The sequence below is a fragment of the Pistacia vera genome, unplaced genomic scaffold (assembly GCF_008641045.1).
Source record: "Pistacia vera cultivar Batoury unplaced genomic scaffold, PisVer_v2 Contig690, whole genome shotgun sequence".
In the NCBI taxonomy this organism is placed as follows: Eukaryota; Viridiplantae; Streptophyta; class Magnoliopsida; order Sapindales; family Anacardiaceae; genus Pistacia; species Pistacia vera.
In genome coordinates this window covers 91,212-107,445 of record NW_022196546.1, presented here as the reverse complement: position 1 = coordinate 107,445, position 16,234 = coordinate 91,212, and the positions used below count along the sequence as shown (strand labels likewise).

At 36.1% G+C, this 16,234-nt stretch overlaps 1 protein-coding gene across 1 annotated transcript; it reads left to right on the top strand.

The window, feature by feature from the left end:
- The first annotated feature begins 1,637 nt into the window (after window positions 1-1,637).
- Window positions 1,638-15,989, top strand: LOC116113770 (protein SUPPRESSOR OF QUENCHING 1, chloroplastic-like). Its single transcript, XM_031399934.1, has 18 exons — window positions 1,638-2,141; window positions 2,570-2,670; window positions 2,755-2,811; window positions 2,903-2,997; window positions 3,342-3,441; window positions 4,072-4,130; window positions 4,367-4,495; window positions 4,660-4,703; window positions 4,852-4,963; window positions 5,371-5,458; window positions 5,604-5,682; window positions 5,785-5,848; window positions 5,996-6,071; window positions 6,355-6,465; window positions 7,139-7,234; window positions 8,206-8,370; window positions 8,496-8,602; window positions 15,713-15,989. The coding sequence occupies exons 1-18, from the start codon at window positions 1,778-1,780 to the stop codon at window positions 15,987-15,989; spliced, it is 2,124 nt and encodes a 707-aa protein (XP_031255794.1). The 5' UTR covers window positions 1,638-1,777.
- The last annotated feature ends 245 nt before the right edge of the window (window positions 15,990-16,234 follow it).

Here is a 16,234-nt window from a genome sequence, read left to right as displayed (position 1 = left end):
GCCATACAACCATGACAAATTATAGCACACACAACACAGCATATATCATTAATACTATAAATCTACTTAGTTATGTAGAATGCACATCTAAGTAGCAATATCAAGCTTGTAACACAGCACTGCGACACCCTTCAATCACACTATAAATTTATCTACACATTTTTTTTTTCTTCACAACTTGTTAGCAGCTTTTCTTAGGCCCACAATCATTGGTATAAACATGGTGAGAATCGGTAGATGATCCGGAAGGATTCCCATAATTTTTATAACTATGGTTCACCTCATCTGTGCTATCATCAGGTTGCACGTTCGATGAAGTCCGGGTGGTTTTATCATTTTTAGCAGCAACTGATGGCACTGAATCAACTGTGGCACCATTGTTCACCTCCAAAGTAAACCTTCGGGCGTCAGCTTGAAGGTGTAGTGAGACCAATCCAATGACAAATAGAACTACAAGTAGTATCTTCATGATTATAACCTACAGTATTAAAACAATATAAGATTAATGATTGCTTGAGAATCATGATAAAATAATATTACATGAATGCAACTTCAACCCAAATGAACTAGGACATACCTTATCTTCTTTCTGTATAAGCTTTTCTTGATATGGGCTGGTGAACCTTTCTTCCAAAGAAGAGATTATATAGGCTAAATGTATTGCTTAGTGGGAAAGATTTAGTGGAGTAATCACAATTTTTTTGACCTTATTGGAAGGATATTAACAAGTGTGCTTCAAAGTGGCCATTATAGAAGTAATCATGATAAGGGTTAAATATGAAATTTAGCTACAATGGTGTGAGGTTTATATGGTGTTTTTTATGTTCAACAGTTTGATTAGGTTTGCATAATGGGGTTCAACTAGCTAGAAGTGCATGCTACTAATGACATACAGTTACCTTCACTAGAATGGTAATTAGTGGATGACAAGTATAATGTCATTAAAATAATTGATCATCCTTGGATTTCTATGTGTTTTGGCAGATGAGAATGCTATTGATATGGGTAAGGGGTAATCACGAGTACAAAACCTAGGCTATTTGGGGAGTAAACGACTTTTGCCGAACCAAGGTTTGCCTTAACGACACTTTCCCATCCAAAATATTTTAAAATACCATTTTCTCACCCAAAGTTTATATTCCGTTAACACCCAAAATATACTTCACTTTTTCAACTAACGTTCTGCGAGCTACCAGCAAGCAAGGTAAAAGAGGTTTTGTAGAGTGGAGGCTGGTAGTGGTAGACTGAATGATAGTAACCGATTGAATATCCACCTTCGAAATCAGTTGAAAATCAGTTGAGAACAAGAAACTCTAACTTTGCAGTGGTTGGTAACGGTTAGAAATCAGGTTCCAAAGAGAGAGGGGTTTTATAGAGAAGAGATTGGAGTATAAACTTTGGGTGGAAAGTGGTATTTTGAAACTTTTTGGGTGGGAAAGTGTCATTAAGACGAACCTTGGGTGCGAAAAAGTTGCTTACTCGCTATTTGGGCTTTAAAACAGGTCTATATTGACCTGGCAGAGGCTCAACCTATCAAGAAAGTGTGGTCAACAAGTGGATAATGTACAAATTATGCAACACTTCCCAACTCACAATCTAACTGATTAAACCGAACCATTTATCCATCTCTAAAAAGCCACTTACTTTCCCTAGATTCCCTCTTCCAAAACCCAACTGCACATCCATTTCATGAAACAGCAAGGACGTAATTGTCCCAGTATATTTCAAAATATATAATCAGTTTATCAGTTACCAGCTAAACAACCAGGCCTTAACCATGAAACTGCTGTCACCACCGCCTTCTTCTTTGTCTCATCAAACCACACTCTTCTTCTTCTCTTCAAAGGCAAAACTTCTAAACCCCGCTACAGTCTCAAACCATTTTTATCAATGCAGAGTAAAGCGCCAAGTTGGTACCCAAAAAATGGTGGTAAAAGCATGTGCAACAAAGGTAGAGCAGAAAGATGTGAGTGTTTCAGAAAGTGGTTCGAGTGAGTGGGGGAAAGTGTCTGCTGTATTGTTTGATATGGATGGAGTGTTGTGTAACAGTGAGGAGCCTTCAAGAAGGGCTGGTGTGGATGTTTTTGCTGAAATGGGTGTTGAAGTTACAGTGGAGGACTTTGTCCCTTTCATGGGAACTGGTAAGACCTAAAAGTCACTAATTACTTTTGCATTTTAGCAGTCTATTTGATAAAGCGATTCAATGCGTAATCTTTTGTAGTATTTTACTGAATGATGATCAATTTGATTTTGGATAAATTGATTGTTAATTGTTAACTTCAATTGCATGGCTATGATGAGCAATTGAAGAATTGTAATGGGCTGCGTTTAATGGCTTGGAGCTTAGATTAATATAAACATGGTTTTTCTGTTTATGAAACAATGTTATAAGTGAATGAGGAAGCAAAGGTGATGTGGGATTGATATTACTTTCAAAGATACAATTTTTAAATATAAAGAGAACTAGTTATGTTTGAATGTGATGGTTCATTCTATTATTGTATTAAATTGGAGTTTTGATATGTAATTTTAACTTTTAATAATTACATGTCCTATGACAATGTAATAGGCGAGGCAAACTTCTTAGGAGGTGTAGCTTCTGTTAAAGGAGTGAAGGGATTTGATCCTGAGGCGGCCAAAAAATGGTTCTTTGAGATATATCTGGAGAAGGTCATTAATCTAGTATTGAACCACATATTGCAATGAAAAGATGGTTACTAATTACTCACCTCTGATTTCGTTCAATGCTTGCAGTATGCAAAACCGAATTCGGGAATAGGATTTCCAGGAGCCCTTGAACTGATTAATCAGGTATCTAAGCTAATTAATGTCAAATGTCATTATTCTAATTACTTGTTGCTGCAATTAAAGATTTGGCTAATGTAATGCTGCTGTAAAACAGTGCAAAAGCAAAGGCCTAAAAGTTGCTGTTGCATCTAGTGCTGATCGCATCAAGGTTGATGCAAATTTAGCTGCTGCTGGTTTACCAATATCAATGTAAGCTAATCTTGTCATGGGCTCAGTTTCTCAAGTTTATAAAAAAAAAATAAAAAATTAACAAAAAAAAAAAATTTTTAAAAGATTAAAATTAGAAAAAGAAAAAAAAAAAAACCAAATAAAAAAAATAATAAAATAACAAAAAAAAAAATAAAGACATAAAAATAAAAAAAAAAAAAAAAAAAAAGAAAAAAAAAAAAAAAAAAATAAAGCAATATTTGGTTGGTGGGAAAGAGAACCTTCTAGGAATCAGATTAGTGTAGACCTTCAAGTTTAGACTGTATTTTCAACCTGTATGGCCAAGGTTTTATGTTGTTACTTTATTGTTATCCTCTTGTAGTCAGGTTTGATGCTATTGTGTCAGCAGATGCTTTTGAGAATTTGAAGCCTGCTCCTGATATTTTCTTAGCTGCATCAAGGATCTTGAACGTGCCCACTAGTGAGGTATACCACTAGATCCTGCAGTGTTATTTCTTTACTGATATTGCCAGTGCAAGGATTTTCTTCTTAATTTTTTTGGGTTCAACAGCTAAAAATATGAGTACAGCTGCATAGTTTTTTATTTTGCAAAACATTATTTTTGGCAGCATATGTGTTATTATTTTCTGGGATGAAATGTGTTTTTTCTTAGTAAGCGCTGGCAAGTCTGAAAGTGTCATTGCTTGCTAGACTTGCAATATGTAGTCATTTAGCATAACTCTAAGTATATATATATAAGATTTTCATTTCAAAATGTTTCTCAACCACTTTCAGAAATTTTGTCCTGTCAGCTTTATCACAGATTAAATCCATAGAAATTTTGTCCTGTCATGCTGCTTTACTATCCATTTAAAGAAATTTCTCAGATACTCCTAGTGAGTATTCATCAACTGAATTCCCATGTCTTTACCAGATATTCAATGTTTTTGTTTTGGTTTTTGTTTTTTTTTTTTTTTTTTTAATCAGGAGATTTCTTTGTATGGTTTATCATTATGTTGTGTGATCAAGAATGATTTCAAAATAAATGGTTAATTGTTTATTTTTTATGATTTTTTTTTTATATGTATGATTATAATCTTTGCCTACTGTTCCCAGTGCATTGTTATTGAAGATGCACTAGCGGGAGTTCAGGCTGCTAAAGCGGCACAAATGAGGTAAATATTCAAATCCATGCTTTGGTTGGTTTTCTTAAGATAACCATTGTAATTTGTCTTCAAACATTAATTGCTTTCATATATGTCTGAACTTGCTGGATCTTTCCTTCCCTTCATATTATCATGTTCTATTAGTCATCCGACTCTTGCTTTATTAGTTCCAATTTTATGTACCAAATACGAACTAAGATTTTTTTTTTTCCGGGTAAATGGTACTTATTCTCTGCTTCTTGCAGATGTATCGCAGTGAAAACTACATTGCCAGAGGAGATTCTAAAAGATGCTGGTCCATCGCTTATCAGAGATGAGATAGGAAGTGTTTCACTTGATGATATTCTCAGTGGTGGCTCTGATTATAGTATGTAGTCCTGAGAATATGCTCAAACATTTCTTTGTACCAGTGCCATCTATAATGTAAAATGGTGAAGCAACATTGTGCCAATATTTTCAGGACTATGTTTTTAGTAGTTTATATTTTCTTGTAATTGATATCTTTTGTACTGGAAAACATTCTCCTGCACTGCAAAAGTGCAACCTTCTGCTCAGTGCTCCAATTGGCTGAAATTATATTCTGTGCGTATATTTTAAATAAAATGGTTTATCAAGAACTTGCATTTAGAACTTCTGATTGATGATATTCTCTTACCAACTCTTTCAAAGGGGACAGTAATAATGTTTACATTCTGGCGCAGTGAGATCTAATAAGGATGTGTCATTGCAGATAATGAGAGTTTTCCCTCAAAAAATTCATCTGGCATGCCCAAAGAAAGAACAGATAATGGGCCCGTCCAGGTTGTAGGTGCTACCAGTGACAAAAATCTCTCAGCTTGGGGGTAAGACAGGCTCTAGATCTGCGAAGTTCGAGTCAATCTATGTTAAATGTTCACACTATTCATTATTCTGTGTCATTATTAGTTTTGTAGTTTTCTCCTCTTATCCATTTCTTTAGTTTCTCCCAACAACATTCAAATTTTAAGGAGCTTTTGATGCGATGCTCCCTTTTGAATATTGGTTTCCTTTGATACTGTTTTTGTTCTGTTTTCTAGAGAACTATGTTTAGGAATGTTGACTTGCATCATTTAAATTGGTTAGCTAGATACTTTGTATGCATAAAATCCCAATGATGAGCAGTTCAATAGCTGAGCATAAAAATATTTGTTTCCAAGTTTCATTTTCTGACAAACAGATCCTTTTTGAGAAAATATTTCAGCTTGAGGTCGCAGAATTAATTTATGGACAGGTTGCAGGGTTCTCGGCGAGAAGTACTGAGATATGGAAGTTTGGGAGTTGCTATATCTTGTCTCATCTTCACAGTTTCAAACTGGAAGGTATAGCAAACTTGATCATATGAATGTTGGTGTCTCTGTTGGATTTATGTTGGAATATCAGCACTGTTTTCATTGAGTAACTAGAATATTTGAAAACTTCTTTACTTGTCATTTTAGTGAATATAAAACTATTGTGTTTCCATAGGCAATGCAATATTCGTCTCCTAAAGCTATCTGGAATGGGTTATTTGGAGTCAACCGTCCATCGTTTGTCCCAAATGACGGTATTTTCATGTTCCTTATGGTTTTCATTGTAAAGTGTATAAATAGATAATGCAATTTAACATAATATAAGCTGTTAATCTATTTTCTTTGAATCATTGAAGGAGACTCATCACGATCAGCACGAGTCCAGCAATTTGTGAACTATATTTCTGATGTTGAAAACAGGTAAAAAGACTAGTTTTCACCTTATATAATAAGTTATATTAAATTTCTCTTCAATTTGTTAAGCCATTCTGCAAATCAATTTTTTTGCGAGTGCCTTGATGCTTATTTTGTTTAAAATTTTTTTATTTTTATTTTTTGTCGATTTAGGAAAACTACTCCCATTGTACCAGAATTTCCAACGAAACTTGATTGGTTGAATACAGCTCCCCTTCAGTTTCGCAGGGTAAATGATTTAACTTGATTCATAGAATTTCATTAACCTTCCAAAGGAATGTAAATGAGTTTATAGGCTGTCAAACATATTACTTCTTCCTTTTAAATTTAGTTAGAGCCAAAGTGGTTGCATGTTATTCAAACTATGTATCCTAATATGACAATGAGATTTATGTGTTTCTCCTCAAAAAAAGAAAAAAAAGGCAATGATTCTTTTGCATATCTAATTTCAAATACAGAAAATTTGCTTGTTTTTATAGCTTCAGTTCTAAATTACTTCAACTTTTATGCAGGATTTGAAAGGAAAAGTGGTTGTGCTAGATTTTTGGACTTACTGTTGTATAAATTGTATGCATGTGCTGCCAGATTTAGAGTTTCTGGAGAAGAAATACAAAGACAAGCCAGTAAAATTCTCTTCGTTTATTATATCTGAATCTCTCAACTGTTTGAAGTTTCTCTTTTATGGGGTTATGCTTTTGGTGAATTGCTCAGATAGTTTTGTGAATTAACGTTATGTAACATGTTAGAGAGAGAGAGAGAGAGGGGGAAAGAGTGGCAATATAACCATGAAAGATGACATTGCAAGATTGATTGACTTGGGTGGAGGGCAATACGTGGAAAGTTTTCGGCATGAAAAATCATTTATACTATTTTTCTGACTATTTCCTTGCATGGCTATTCATGTTTGGTTTTCCATGTTTTACTAGCAAGTTGAGCTGTATTCATTTTCACACAGCAAACTACTCTGGGCAATGATGTCTTGTTTATTGTCATTTGTGGATATATACTGCTATGGCGTATTAAATTGAGTGTATAATTCTAACAGGAATCTCTATATATAATTCTAAATTTCAAATGTTGCCAACTATAACACAAGTTTAACAAATAACAAAAGCGTATTTAGTTGTATAATAGTGCAATGATCTGAAGCTATCAGCTAGGATAATTGTCTTTGTAATATGAAATATTGCTTAACCTTCCTATCTACTAATGATGGTTATTGGCGAGTTGATTGGCCTAACTATTGAACCTTGTTCTAGTACATGATTGTTTCATATGTGCTTTACGTTTGTACAGTTCACTGTTGTGGGAGTACATTCAGCTAAGTTTGATAATGAGAAAGATTTGGAAGCCATTCGTAATGCAGTGTTACGCTATGGCATAACTCATCCTGTAAGTGTACTGCTTGAAACCTGGTGTGAGCATATTCATGATTGTTCTCTAAGTATTATGGATATCATAGAGCAAAGTTTATTAGTTGCTAATATTATGACTTTGAGTAAAACTAAACCTAACTTTCACTCATTTGACATATAGAGAGCCAAATTCTTTAATTTAGTTTACTTGAAGCTATCACTGGAATCCATATGCCTTTCTGGGTTGCAGACTTGTTTAACATTACACATTCTGTATGATCATCTGCTACTTGACTTGGCTGCGCATGCATGTATATTCCTGCTTCATGTTCCATGCATTTGTTAACACTGATGCATATAAATACGACTAGTTATGTCCTTTGCACCAAGCATACCATTTTGAAGGATTGTTGAGAAATATACTGTAATAATATCTTTTAAGTTGTTTTGTGGTAAAAAATATGTCTTCCACAAAAGATATGATTGTCAAGACTAAGAAAAAATGCGAANGTTGACTGTGTTTATATCTGAGGTTTGTTTTATCTCACCATCAATACTTGTGAAATACTTCTGCTTAAGTTGGTATTTGTTTGTTTTTATAGTTCTTAAGTTGGTATTTATTGTTCTTGTTGTATCATATGTTAATTTTTGACAACCATGGTATTAATGTTATCCATAGGACCATAGCATTTTCTACTTGTATCCTTTGTCTATACCCGTGCCTCATCTTTTGGGTATACTTTTTAGTGGTTTAGGCTTATGATCTTTTAGTCTATCCTGTTAAATATGACTAGCCTTGGGATGGTGTGTTTATTATGCACTGAGCTTACAAGTTCATTTTATACTGCAACTCCTTTTTCTTTCTTTGTGTCTGTTTATTTCAAATTTGATTATTTTTTTTTCATGCATACTGCAGTCTATGTATATTGTGCTAGATGGGAAAAATTCTCATTAATACTGTAATGAGTTTGCTGCTTTGCTGATTGGGAAAGGCATTTTCTGTTGTAGGCCATCCCAAGTCAATCGGCAAGGAGGGCCTTGTTTGAACACTATGTTAAGACACGTGCTGAGGAGGAACATAAGGAAAAACAAGCAGCTCAGAAGGCTGGAATAGAGGGATTCAAGCAGTTACTTGAAGAAGCATTACTTGAAGAAGCATTAGAGGTTTCAGAGGTTATATTGAATTCAAGTGTTTTCTTATTTTGCTAATGTTTACTTTAATAACAATTATTACTAAGTTGTCTAAATATAAGACTGCGGGCCGGAGGTGGTTTATTGAGCATATTTTCATTTTTCAGGATATTGACCACAACACTGATTATCAGACATTCAGAAAGAAATGGGGCAGTGATCCACGGTTTGAGGCGTTAGACCGCAATGATCGAGAACTATTATTGAATGAAAGGTATCATTTAATGAGGAGAATATAGCTTGAGCTCTTTTTCAGCATCACATGTTTCATCCTTGTACAGTAACTCAACATCTATATTTTTGGTGTCTATTTAATTGGTCAGTTTAGCCATGTTTTTCCAACCAATTCAAGTTAATTTTTACTTTGGAATTGATAATCCATGTTTTCATTCATCCTTGGAAGAAAATGTGAACTTAGCATTTTAGCATACTACATATTCTACTTGAACCTGTTTTCACGAACAGAAACACATTAGATTTGGGGAACTATAAGAGAATTGTTTTTTTGGTCATTTCTATGCGAATGGGAACTTAAATTTCTAGTGTGGAACATACCAAACTGACTGACAACTAACCCAAGAAACTAAAACAAAGGCAAAAACAAACAAAAATTTCTTATAATTCACACATTTAACATATTGAAAAAAGGGGACTTCCCTTACCCCCCACCTGTTTGCATTGTCCCCATGGTACAAATGTAAACAAAAGGATAAAGAGAAAATGAAAAGAAAATTTACCCCCTTTTCAAAAGCCAAGTGCGAATACCCGGGTGTCCTGGGTTCGACCCCGGCAACGTAACACTTGTCCTTTCAGTTTCGAATATTGAAGACGATCTGTTAGCATGGCGACTAGCAACTCAACATCACACTGACAGACTCGTGGCGACGCTTTCTCGGCCACCCGAGTAGAAGCCAAGGAGCAAACCGAGATGGATATCCTTGAGCCGAGGTATCTGGTAGGAATCAGTCCAGCAGGGCAAAGGTCGATCCCATGGGATTATGAGGACGTTGCCAATGATGTCGAGCCTTTGACAATTGTTAGACCCGAAAGAGGCTCGTCTTCTACATTAATGGGAGGAGTTCGCTCGAATTGATAGGAGTACGGGCTAGCCGGTAGACTTTGCGTTGCTGGAGGGTACGTGCCACGGAATCCACCTAATGGCTGGGTCGCGATTTCTAAGACACTCCTCAAATGTGGAGTGTCAATTCCACCACATTCTTTTATCCACGAAGGTTAGATCGGTTTGGAATTGTGCCCCTCCAATTGAACGCGAACTCTTACTTGTACATGATAGAAAGTACATTGTCTTTCGGAAGGGCGGCTTGGGTGAGCTCTCTGCAGAGGAGCTCATCAATATGTACTGCTGAAGAAGGGCCAAAGAGGAACTTACTACCTCTCTAAGGCTAAACGGTCCGACCTCAACAGGCTAGTCAGAGTCCCAAACAAGATTGGCAGTTGGGATTCCAATTACTTCTTCTGTCCTGATGAGGATGACGGGTTCTTTCAAGGATTGCCGGGTTTTGTTCTTTTATGAATGATTGTCTGCTACTGTGTTATTATTCTTTTTCGATGCAACTTCAAATGTAGCTTGTGAGAAATGCTAGTTTCATTAACTAATTGTTAACATGCCAATGAAATATTAAGGAAATGCTTAAGGAAAGAGGAGTGGCACATTCTCAAAATGGGATAAGGAACTGCCAAAGATAGTATTTGATCCCCATTTTAAGGTTGCCGAGTCTAAAGATTTTGAATATTTGTTTGAGAATTGGAGGCCTTCTTACCACAGGGTGATCTGACACCTTAGTAGATATCTAGTCCACTTCTACTTCTCTCTTTTGATTAATGTAATTTTTGTTTTAAATCAAAAAAGTAATATGCATCTTTGGTTAGTAGCTTTGGATGAGTATTAAGAATTTGCCTATAAATTTTTGTCTTCCTTTAAGAGGCAATCCTAGAATTTCTGAGTTTTAGGTTCTATAGTGGATGTAGGGCTGTATACGAGCCGAGGCGAGCCGGACACCTCGGTGTTCAAGCTCGGCTCGTGACAAATGTACGGAGCTCGAACTGAGCTCTAAAACCCTGGCTCGAGCTCGAATCATTTACGAGTCGAGTCGAGCTCAATACTTCTTTCTCTTCCTGAACGGATTACATTCTGACTTTTTGCTCTACCTTTTATATTCAAAATCAAATCCCTTGTGCCTGTGCCATCAAAATATAATAAGTAGTCACATTCACTCACCAGTCACCAACTAAGTTAGAAAATAATAATAAAAGACAAGTACCGTGATTACAACAACATGTAAACTTGAGTTATTAAGGATTCATATATGGAAACCCAGAAATCATAGTAATAGCATCCTATATGAAATAAATCAAATCAAAGCAAAGCAAAGCATGGATGCTGCAAATAAAAAGGTAAGATATTCATCATATAAAGGCATAATTAGCTAGCGTTAGTGGTTATTACTGGGTTGTTTCTAAAGGGAAAGAGAAATAAAGGAGAAGAAGAAGGAAAGAGAAAAGAAAGGAGAAGGAGAAGTGCGATTGTTGGAAGAAAATATGTTAAGAGTTTTGGAATTGAAACAATTTATATATAAATGTAATTACATGGACCCCTTTTATACTTGAAAAACTTGACACTCATACTTAAAAAAACTTGCATCTATACCCTTTCGAGCCCATGGAGGCTCGCGAGCCTATCGAGCCGAGCACGGGTGGCTCAGGCTCGGCTCGAAAGGGCACTTGAGCCTTAGCTTGAGCTTTTGTCGAGCTAAGCCAGGCTATTCGCAAACAGTTCAACTTGGCTACACCCTAGTGGATAGAGTTGAGAAAAGATTGCATGTTCAAATAAAGCGTTTCCTATAGGAGAAGGCCCCTTTGTGTAATTGGGGTTATCTAGCCTTCCATTATGTAACTTTTTCTTCTAGGTCTTAAGAAGATGGTTAGAAGGCTAAGAAGAGAATGTGAGGTTGGGGTCACCTTCTTACCATGGGGATTAGTTTGTGTAATTGGTCTTATCTAGCCTGCCAATATAAGGAAGAAAAGAAGGATCATTCAGTTTGTCAAGAAATAGTGTTTAGCCTGGGGATTATGGTGGTCCCGGGTTGGTAATGTTGAAAACTAGGTAAATAGCCATAGAGATTTTGATTGGAACAATTGTCTTTAAGTTTGAGATATTGGGTGGGATGTTAAGGTGGATATTAGAAGTTTGAGAAGCAATCCTTTGAAGTTTATTGTGCGAGGAAATCAAGACTGTTGCTAACACATGTTGATTGGTGAGTCCACTGGTTTGTCTGGTGGCATATATTTGATTGAAACACAAGGTCCAGGTGTAGCACTGATCATTTTATAAAAAGATAAAAGAAAGGCTTTTGACTGGTTGGGGTTTATCAATTGGTTGGAACTTCAATTTTCGTTTGGGTGATTGTGAGTATTGTGTTGCCTAGTTGAGGGATTTGTTCATTGGGGAGGAAAGGAGTTGGAGGTCTTGTGTAATTTAGTGCTGAAAATCTTTAATTATTCGGTGGAGGAATACAAAATTCAATGTGCTAGGGAGGAAGATGTGAAGTTTTTTCCTTTTTCTATTTATTTTTTTTGAGAAGAAACTAGGACATAGAGAGTGACAAAAGCTTAAGATATTCCTTTTTTTTGTTTTGGAATTATATTTGGTTTGGGCTTTCTTTTGTGATTGGAATAGTTCGCTTTATTTTTATATTTTTTTACATAGTTCCAGCTTACCTTTTTGTTAATACACATATATATATTATATATATATATATATATATTTATATATTATATATATATATATATATTATATATTAAACATGTGGCTTTAGGTATTACTTAATGAACAGACCGCTTTAGGGAAACTTAACCCTGAAAAAGAATTCGAAACCCAACTTATTGTTTGGTTTAGTTCTTCAGTTTTAATGTTATGCACAAACCTACCTGGTTGTTGATTTGTTTGGTCAATGTAAGTTGCTCTTGGTTTGGTTGTTCATGTTAGGATCCCACATTGAGGGGAAAAGGGTGGGCATGTGGGTTATAAAGGGTTTGGGCGCCTTTCCTTGGCAAGCTGGTTTTCCAAGAAGAGTTCTACCCAAATTATGAAAGACCTATGATCCAACCCAATTATGAGTTATTGGAGTGGGGGTTCCTAGTAATTGGTATCAAAGCATGATCTACGCCCACATGGATGTCGCTAGTGGCAGGTGACCTTGTGCTAGGGCTGCTATCCTGAGAAAGGGCATGGAGGCTTGAGGGAAAGGGGATCTGCGTAGTCACCACGGGGTAAAGAAACCAATGTGGACGTCGGTGCGGAAGCGGGTGGATATTAGGATTCGACGTTGGAAGGGAAAGGGTGTGCATGTGGGTTTAAAGGGTTTGGGTACCCTCCTTTGACAAGCCGGTTTTCCAAGGAGAGTGCTAACCAGCCCATGAAGACCCATGACCAGTCAATTGTTGAGTTATTGGAGTGGGTTCCTATCATTCATGCTTTAATTTACCGTGATAAGTTTGGCTTATTATGCTAATGTAAGTTGCTCAATTGTGATGGGTGACGCTTCTGTCGCCGCAGCGAAACTGTCCAACAGCTTCCCCGTGGGCTTGAACACCTCTTCGTCGCGGCGAAGATACTTCTTCGCCCCAGCGAAGCCTGGAACACTAAACTTCTTCTATTTTTAACAAATTTCAAGGCAAGTATTAAACATACCACTCAATTAAAGGCCAACCAAACAATAATACTAATAAACCGACTCAAATAAGAGCAAAAGAAGAAACATTAGCTACGTACCTCAAGTAGGGCGTTACAGTTAATGGCCATGGATCTGACCTGAAATGGGTCTAGCCGGAAATGACTAAATCTAGCTGGTCATGCGCCGTCGTGGCTGGGGTGGTGGCCAGCGGTCATAAGTGGCTTAGGGTGGGTGCCAGGCAGGGGTGATTTTGTTAGAAATTAAACTTTTATGTGGCTGGGGTGTTTTAGCAAAATCTCAAAGATAGGGGGTTAAAAGAAATGATTTAAAAAATAAAAATATTATTATATTAATATTGAAAAAGGAGGGTAATTTAGTAATCTACATAACATACCCACAAATTTATTCCTCCCAACCAAACATATCAATATAACATACCCATCAATTTATTCCAGCCTAACCAAACACATTCTCCTAAATATTCCCAGTAATTTTCAAGGTAATCTATCTTTCCACTAATATAAGATTCCCAATAATGCAACATTCTCTGAACCAATCACACCATTTGCGTAATGCTAATCCACGTTTACATACACAAACTCAAAGTTCTCATATGCAAATTAGGCAAATATTTGATTCATATTCTTCGACAAAAGATTCTTGAACCATTTGTTCCCAATCATCACAAATTTCGTCGTCAACATCATTTTTCATCCGAATATCATTTTTTTTTAATCATTTACAATTTGAAAACACACAAAACATACTCATGATCCCATAAAACATATTTATGAAAATTTCATAATCACACCAATTAAACCTAATTTTCCACAAATAATACCCGATAAACTATTACATATAAGTGTATTTTCATGCACTTATCACAACCCCCAACCAGCTTCTTGCTAGTCTCTAGCAAGCTAAGTGATCAAAAGATGTCTTTTAGCTTAAAAATCAAAATAAAAATAAATTCTACACCTAAGCTAACCTAAATCACATCTGTAGATTGTCATAGTTGCATTTAACATATGCAACAAACCTTTAAACCCTTAGGCGACCCTAGTTGGACAAGTTATAGTCTCGTGAGGGTTCCAGAGATGACACCCACAAACATCCATGCTAAGCCTCACCTAGACCCTAAAATAAAAACGAACAAAAACAGTAATTCTTGGATCAATTCATATATTTGTCTCAATAATTGCACACACACACATAACAAATAGAATAATTAAAAATCAACCAAGCCCAAAAATTACTCAAACATCAATTCCAATGTCGTTATCGACTCTCAAATATTCATCAAACCACAAACCATTAATCTAGAAACCCGAAAGATTTTATTCACAATATTCATAGACAAAGAATTGATATCTAGAATTTGGAGCACGTCATGTGTATAAGTAATAGAATCAAACTACATAAGCTCACTTTTCAAACCGCACTACAATAATGTAAAATTGTCAAACTACCTCAAACAAATAGGTCTTTATAAAGGTTGTAACATTAGATTAAGGTATGGGGTTATGAAAGAATGGAAGGGATTTAAACAAAAACAAAAAATAAGAGGCTTATTCTCATGCAATTTAAACACAACCCTTTAAGCACTAACATAACTTCCTTTGCCCCCAACTTTCCCAAAACTTTATTGAGCTTTTCTTCGCACGATAATAAAAACTTCACCTGCATGTTTTCACCCTTCATCAATGTCACTATACCCTTTTCTTCTTTTTCTTTCTTTTGTGTTTTTTTTTTTCTTTTTTTTTTAAACACTTTTCTAACCCACACTTGTTCATAAAAAACACTCAATAACTCCCAACCAATTTATTTGATCACATACGGGTTGTGGTGATAATCTTCGAATTTCCACCCTCTCTTTCCTAAGTGCTCTCACTAAAGCTTGTGTTGAAATTAAGTCCTCTTAAAAATAAAAGTGTAGGATTACGTTTTTTGGGCTTATAAGATAGGTAGGTTATAGTAGGATTTTTGAAAGAATATGAAGGCTAAAAAGGCGTTTAAAATTGGCTCAAATGGATAACTAGTGATAATAAAATAAAGGGTAGGCTTAAAAGGCTCAAATGGTCCAAAAATAGCCTAAAACATTTCTTAAGTAATCTGAATTCTAGGATTTTGCCTTGAGTAGCCATTAAGTGAGTTTTAGAGTTTGTTGAGATCGCAACAATATCTATGAAAAATTCACGCATAAAACTTTTCTAAGCATTTAAACTGATCAATAATCATACCACACACCAAGAGAGTCTCAAAATATACATAATTAACATTTAAAATTATCCTTAATCTGAAGCAAAATTTAATGTATTTTAAAAGTGACATGTTATCACAATTATAGTCCTATCATTGACTGACAACTAACCCAAGAAACTAAAACAAAGGCAAAAACAAACAAAAATTTCTTATTAATTCACACATTTAACATATTGAAAAAAGGGGACTTCCCTTACCCCCAACCTAGCATTTGCATTGTCCCCATGGTACAAATGTAAACAAAAGGATAAAGAGAAAATGAAAAGAAAATTTACCCCCTTTTCAAAAGCCAAGTGCGAATACACGGGTGTCCTGGGTTCGATCCCCGGCAACGTAACACTTGTCCTTTCATGTTTCGAATATTGAAGACGATCTGTTAGCATGGCGACTAGCAACCTCAACATCAACACTGACAGACTCGCTGGCGACGCTTTCTCGGCCACCCGAGTAGAAGCCAAGGAGCAAACCGAGATGGATATCCTTGCAGCCGAGGTATCTGGTAGGAATCAGTCCAGCAGGGCAAAGGTCGATCCCATGGGATCTACTGAGGACGTTGCCAATGATGTCGAGCCTTTGACAATTGTTAGACCCGAAAGAGGCTCGTCTTCTACATTACCTGAGGAGGAGTTCGCTCGAATTAGATAGGAGTACGGGCTAGCCGGTAGACTTTGCGTTGCTGGAGGGTACGTGCCACGGAATCCACCTAATGGCTGGGTCGCGATTTCTAAGACACTCCTCAAATGTGGAGTGTCAATTCCACCACATTCTTTTATCCACGAAGTGTTAGATCGGTTTGGAATTGTGCCCCTCCAATTGACAGCGAACTCTTACTTGTACATGATAGAAATGTACATTGTCTTTCGGAAGGGCGGCTTGGGTGAGCTCTCTGC

Excerpts from the sequence above, each read along its gene's own strand:
- LOC116113770 (XM_031399934.1), top strand. The coding sequence starts at position 1,778 with ATGAAACTGCTGTCACCACCGCCTTCTTCTTTGTCTCATCAAACCACA. Across the intron at positions 2,998-3,341 it reads GCTGGTTTACCAATATCAAT|GTTTGATGCTATTGTGTCAG; the intron begins GTAAGCTAATCT and ends TCTTGTAGTCAG. Across the intron at positions 4,496-4,659 it reads GGCTCTGATTATAGTATGTA|TGCAACCTTCTGCTCAGTGC; the intron begins GTCCTGAGAATA and ends GCACTGCAAAAG.